The sequence below is a fragment of the Triticum dicoccoides genome, chromosome 7A (assembly GCF_002162155.2).
Source record: "Triticum dicoccoides isolate Atlit2015 ecotype Zavitan chromosome 7A, WEW_v2.0, whole genome shotgun sequence".
Taxonomy (NCBI): Eukaryota; Viridiplantae; Streptophyta; class Magnoliopsida; order Poales; family Poaceae; genus Triticum; species Triticum dicoccoides.
The window spans coordinates 482618604-482625649 of NC_041392.1; the positions used below are offsets into that span (position 1 = coordinate 482618604).

The 7046-nt window shown below is 44.3% G+C and overlaps 1 protein-coding gene across 1 annotated transcript; it reads left to right on the plus strand.

Annotated features, from left to right (window-relative positions):
- The first annotated feature begins 653 nt into the window (after positions 1-653).
- Positions 654-1384, plus strand: LOC119330381 (ferredoxin-like). Its single transcript, XM_037603490.1, has one exon. It carries the CDS (start codon positions 750-752, stop codon positions 1176-1178), a length of 429 nt encoding a protein of 142 aa, XP_037459387.1. The 5' UTR covers positions 654-749; the 3' UTR covers positions 1179-1384.
- Positions 1385-7046: the final 5662 nt, after the last annotated feature.

Sequence of the window (7046 nt, forward strand, 5' to 3'; positions counted from 1 at the left end):
GTCATGTAGTAACTACAACACCTTCTATGCTTTACTTCCTACCTACCACCTCACCGAAAGAGTCAGATTATGCCATTTTATTAAGAATCCCAAAACTATGAATATAATAGGGAGGGCTACACAATTCCTCTCAAATTGTTTGAGTCAATGCAAATTTCTTATATTAATGCAAGCACAATGGAGAAACTCCAATAGGGTACACCATTGGGGATTAAATAACAACCATCACAAAAAATTATATGGGAATCCTCTGAATGAAAGAGGCCTATTAATTCAGAAATTCGTTACAATATAAACATTCTTATATTTCTTTACGGAGGGAGTATAAGGCTCCCCTTTTTCTCTTATAAAAAGATAAATGGAGGAAAATGAGGGAAGCTGGTTGGCGAAACACGTCACAAAATTATATCAAATTAATCTGTAACCAGAACCTCAATGCAAAATACCCCAAGCACACAACCAAGACCACGCATGCACCCCATCGCATGGCCTCCACACGCCTTGTCGACATCCATGGTGGCATCTACCGCCGGCCGGGTGGCACGGATCCCCCTTCCACTCCCTCAGCGTGTGAACGTGGTCGCTCCAACCCAACCATTCCTCATGTTCAGGATAAGCTGCCCAACTCGTCCGGCCTTCTTATTGCCGCTGCTTCTCAGCTCACAAGCTCCAACACTATCCTCTCGTGTCTCGTCGAGCTATCTGTCTACGGAGTAGTACCTCCCAAGCTAGCTCGCCGCTCCGCCGCGATGGCCACCGTACTGAGCAGCCTCCGCTTGCCCTTCTCCATCTGCCCCGCCGCCCCTGCGGCGCCCATGGCGGCATCCCGCGTCGCGCTCCCGCTGTCGTCGACGGCCGCCAGGGGCATGAGGCTCCGCGCGCAGGCGACGTACAAGGTGAAGCTGATCACGCCGGAGGGCGAGGTGGACCTCGAGGTCCCCGACGACGTCTACATCCTCGACCACGCCGAGGAGGAAGGGATCGACCTGCCCTACTCCTGCCGCGCCGGCTCCTGCTCCTCCTGCGCCGGGAAGGTGGTCTCCGGCCAGCTGGACCAGTCCGACCAGAGCTTCCTCGACGACGACCAGATCGAGGCGGGGTGGGTGCTCACCTGCGCCGCGTACCCCACCTCGGACCTCGTCATCGAGACCCACAAGGAGGAGGAGCTCACCGCTTGAATTCACTGATTTTGTTTAGTTCGACCCGTTTCCACCGTGCGCGTGTACCATGCACGACGTACCAACTGTACCAGGATATTGAGGAATTACAAAGTATAATTAGTACTTGCTGCTGTGGTCGGATTTTGATTGCTTTTGCTTATTAATGCCTAGTGTTCATTTTCTCAAGTCAATCAAGTAATGAAAAGAGATGAGATTGTGCTCCATGTCTCCGTTACGCGTGTCTCGCGATTTACTTATGATTTAACTCATACTCCATCTGGTCCTTTTTAGTCTTCATATAAATTTATGCGAAGTCAAAGTATCTCTACTTTAATCAAAGGGGTAAATGCACTGCTGATACATAAAGTTGCACAACATATGCAGTTTGGTGTCACAAGTTGAAAAATACGGAAAGCTAGTGTCAGAACTTGTCTCAAAGTGCATATACGGTTCAATTCTCGTATGTAGCGGTGTATGATGCTTCCATGGCGTGACAGGGTGGCGTCAGTGACTAGGTGGGGCTGGAGGCTGGAGCGACGCTTTTTTGCAGAACACCCCTGAATTAATAACATTTTTTGTACAATCCCCGACCCGTCAGGAAACAGCACAAAGGGAAAGTTCATTGAAAATAGTGCCGACGCAGGTTCTCACTACAAGCATGGTCCTGCTAGCCAACGAACTAGTTCAATTTCCTTGTCCATCTAAGATAAGTAGGCTTATTGTTCTATACACCAACATGCACCCGGCTTAAATGGGCTGCAGTTGCCATATTTTAGTTATTTTCTTTTTATTTTTTTGTAAAAGTATATAAATCTTAAACACAATAATATATAGAGTTAAATATTCATGTTCATATATTTTTGACAGTTTCATAAACAAGTGTCCATATATTTAATAAAAACTATTAACACCATGTTTGTAATATATTTAACAAAAATATACATGTATTATTTTAAAACTTTTCATTTGAGCGGTCTAGGGATTTACAAGGCTCGTATTTATCTTCCCATTAGTATATAATTATTTAGTAATGTCTAAGAATGTATAAATATTTTCAAAAACACACAAAATTTATAGAACATGTGAACACTTTTTGAGACAATATAAAAATTCTTATATCCTACAGGAATTAAAAATTTAACACCTTCCAAAATGATATGAACATTTATTCAAATATAATATTTTAATCATATTTTATTAAGTATATGTTTACTTTTTAAAATTGTACAGATTATTTTAGTTCACAAATATTGTTTAAGCAGGTAATACGTAATATTTTGTATAGTTACATGAACATTCTTTTAAATAAGTTATTTTTTCTTCCTATTAATTATAACACACAAATATTCTATTTTTATTTTTTTACTCTGATTATAATTTACATATTTTCACCAAATTATAAAAAAGGAAAAAAACTAACATATTTTCACCAAACTATAGGTCATTAAGCTTCGTTATCATATGTGGAGAACGAAACTCAAACTTGTCTTGTGGCTAGAACAGCTGGCCTTGTAGGACAAGGTCTCGGATTCGAACGCAGTCTGCGTTATTTTTCATATTAATTTTCCCTTCTACTATTTTCGTAACAATGGGCCCTTGTCTCTAGCATACAGACATGTAGTGGCATTTCATTGTTTTTTACAAGATCTATTATTAAATTTAGTGGTGTTTCTGTAAAAATACGTCGCTCCAGCTCAGCCCACTCACTCCGGGCGCTCCCGCTTTCGCAGGCGAGAAGATTGCGTTCGGCAATCTGAACTGGCTCCACGGTTTCGAGCTCATTGAAGTGATCAAGGCGAGCGTGGAGGCTGTTGGAATTATGTGTCATGCAACTACATTTAATTACTAGGAATTACTAATATTCAGAATACCTCATTATGAAATTATACATGTATTTATGCATGGAATTAATTTACTTGATTATCATGGAATTATCACATGTTGAAATATCCTTAAGGAAGTTGTTTGATTATTAGTGAAATACAATATACTATTTATATTGAAAGACTATCCGGGTACAGAGATAATCGAAAGGAGCTAGATATACTATTTACATAATTAGAGAAATTTACAATATACTATTTACATAATCAGAGAAATTTACAATCTATTATGATGTGTTGCTCACAAGCGCGTGCTCCGGCGACACAACGGGTAGAATCCGTTAACAGACAAATTAGATAGTGATTGGTAATTTGATCTGGAGTCTATCCCAGTAAACTAGTTAAAAATACTAGAAATCTTATCTATATAAGAGGTGCAATTTTTGAAAAGACAGTAAAAAAGGTCCCTAGTCTCGGTATTACGAATTATAGGTGGCACCACGAATAAGCACAGAGAAATAAGGAAGACCACACACCCTGAGAACTTATAGCATTGATATCAAGAGCAATGGTTCTCCTGGCCAACCAACGATCTGAGACCTGACCAGTTCTCTTGGCCGACAGACATCTCCGGAGCTTATACTACGCGTTCTGTCTACCACAGGCTATGTTTGGGCTTGGAGCGCTTCCCTATGGCGGAGGGCATCTGGAGAAGCTGGGCACCCCTTCGGTGCAATATCTTTGCCTGGCTCGCGGTCCAACTCAGGCTTTGGACTTCTGACAGACGTGTCAGACATGGGCTTCAGGACGCGCTGTCTCCATGCTACACTTGCCTCCAAGAAGAAAATAATGCGGATCATATCCTGATGCAATGCGTATATGCTCGCGAAGTGTGGCACTCATGTCTTGACTCCTTTCAGCTCAACATCATCGCGCCGACAGCGAACATCACCCTCTCTACTTGGTGGACGGAGCAGAGAGCGAGATTGCATGGCAAAGTGCGACAAGGTTTTGATTCTTTTGTCATAGGTACGTCTTGGGCGTTGTGGAAGCAGCGCAACACGAGGGTGTTTAACAGGCCGCGGGATCAGGTATCCCCTTCCCAACTTGTGGCGTCCATTAGGCTAGTCATAGTGAGAGTAACTTAGCTAGTAACATAACGCATCTCAAAACAAGTTTTGCTTATGTGGCACATAATTAATGAGGAGAGAGGTGGTTGGAGTAACATATTATGTTACCATCACGTAGCGCTTCCCAAAAAATGTTGAGTCTATAAGCTAATAAATGCAACCATATATGATACTACTTCTATGACACTTTGCACTATAAAGATAATAACATAGACTAGTGTCCTATGCATGACACTAGTCTAACTTACTCCCCACTATGACCAGCCTCAGAGCGGAGTTGATAGACTGGGTTAGGGCAGGGCTAGGTGTTGGAGGTTTAGACCCTTTCGTGAGATTGTAGCCGTGTGCATCTTGGTTGGTGTTGGAGTGGTGTTGGCCAGCTTGAATGTGTGCATCTAAGTTCGGTCTCTTGTAATTATTTTTCTGCTTTCTATAAAAATATGATACATTGATGTACTTAAAAACGAGAGCAAAGGTTCGACCGCCACCGCTCGGAACCTAATCAGCTGTGCAACTCTGCCGTCTTCGTCCGTCGCCGCTCGTGATTGCTTCCACTGCACAACTGTGCCGTCGTAGCCTTCCTCTTCACCACAAGTCTTGATGCTTGGAATTTTCTTCTGCTATATTTTGCGCGGATGCTTCCTCGATTAGTGGTCCAAGTTCCTGATTCTTTCATGTTATACAAGAATCAATTAAGCTCTTCTAAGTACGTGGGCATCTTTTCTTTTGTGGTCGGTCGCTCGTGCTACTTCGGCAACTAGCATACTTTGGCCGATTCGTATCGGCTAACAGCGTGTTATCTAAGGAACCAAGGAATATCGTTGGATGATTGCATCTGCTTCATATGGATGGTGTTTTTTCCACGGAACTTGCGACGCCATGAACTATTTATTGAACAGATCGATTTCTATCCATCCCATCGACATCCATGACTCGCCGGTCTTTGGCAAAGTCAGCTGCACTCGTCGACTCGTCGAGCCAATCATCGTTGCGTTACTGCTACGCCGTGTCACCTGAGCTCCTCCATGCGATTCCATCGCGGAACTAGGTACGTCCTCCGCTTCATGGGAGTTCAGGCCCCAACGAGCTCGCCACCATGCCACATGCCCCAAGCCGGACACGTTGGCCAGCCTTCGTGACCTCGGAACCTTGTGGATATCGCTGAACCCGACACATACTGTGGCGCCTGTTTGTCTGATGACTCGCCAAGCCGAACAAGCTTGCTGCTTGGAAAACTGCAGGTCGCGCCCGCGCATGCTGCCCCTGCCACAACTTACGAGTCTACGTCACGTGTTGCTTGTTATGCTGCCAAGTGCAGCTATGCTAGCCGACTAGAAGAACCACATGACCTTGTGCGGAAGTGCTTGCCACGAGGGAAGTGATGCTACATGATTCAGGGAGGATGCTGGGCTCGGAGAGACTTCGCTTAAACTTCAATATCCGTCTTTGTATCGTATTATTCAACGGTGTGATGTTTTCGTTGCAACGGTACTTCAAATCATTTCGCTTAATATTTAGTTCAGGAGGACGCTAGCCGGTAATCATTGGAAAGAGTGGCTTCATCTAGTGAGTAGACTGATAAAAGTTCAGCTATCTCAACAACCTGACAAGTTACGCTGGAAGCTTACTAGGTCTGAAGAGTTTACAGTTAAATCAATGTATCTTGATATTATCAATTCAAGCTCTATTCCTAGTTCCAAATATGTTTGGGCTGTCAAAGTTTTTTTGAAAATTAAAGTGTTTATGTGCTTTGTACATAAACAAGTCATCTTAACCAAGGACAATTTGGCAAAGCGTTATTGAACAGGACCTACTAGGTGTAGTTTCTGTGATTGGGATGAAACCATCAAACACCTTTTTCTTGATTGCCCGTTGGCAAAAGTTTTATGGAGGACGGTCCACATTGCCTTTATTATTACTCCTCCGAGTTCTGTCAGCACGTTATTTGGAACGTGGCTTAACGGGATAGAGTCTGAAACAGCAAGACACATTCGGTAGGAGTATGTGCTTTATTATGGGCAGTATGGAACTGCAGAAATGATTTGGTTTTTAACAGATCAACAAATATTCATTTTTTGCAGGTTATATTCCGAGCCACGGCGTTGATTCGTATGTGGTCGCTACTCACTCGGATGGAGGCCGTGGAGCGTTTGGTTACTGGATCTATTGATGAAGCTATGTACCTAGGGTAGGGTCATAGACCTGACCTAGACATCCTCCCCTAGGACAGCACCCTAAAGCCAGGATCATCCAAAGGGTACCATCATCCACTCGACCAGAGACGTTCCACTCGGAAGAATATCGCAGAAGTCACTCGACGGACAGAAGAGCTAAAGCCACTCTGCATGAGCAACTGTCGAGTATTTACTTATAGGCTTAATTCTCATTTATAGCACTTTAGTGCGGGCGTTACCAGTAACGTTCTCTCTTCAATGTACTTTAAACCCTCTGACGTGGGCTGGCCGGGGTCCTGGCGCACTCTATATAAGCCACCCCCCTCCACAGGCACAAGGGTTCACCCCCCCTATAACACACACACATATAATCCAGTCGACCGCCTCCGGGCTCTGAGACATAGGGCTGTTACTTCCTCTAAGAAGAGCCTGAACTCGTAAAACCCGCGTGTACAACTCCTCCATAGATAGGATCTTGCCTCTACATCCCTACCCCCCATTCTACTGTCAGACTTAGAACCACGACAGTTGGCGCCCACTGTTAGAGAAGAAAGAGTTAAGAACTATTCAGACCTCGGCCGCCTGCCAGCAGTCGACCGCGGTCTCAGGGACTACACCCAGTGGGTGCACTTGACGTGCCCCCACTGGTTCAGATCCCACTCGACCGGTCTGTCTGGGTCGAGTGGAAGAAAGGAAAGTGAAAAGTACTCAGACCCCAGTCGACTACCCGCAGTCGACTGCGGTCTCGGGGACTACACC

Coding starts and splice junctions, on each gene's coding strand:
- LOC119330381 (XM_037603490.1), top strand. CDS start 750: ATGGCCACCGTACTGAGCAGCCTCCGCTTGCCCTTCTCCATCTGCCCC.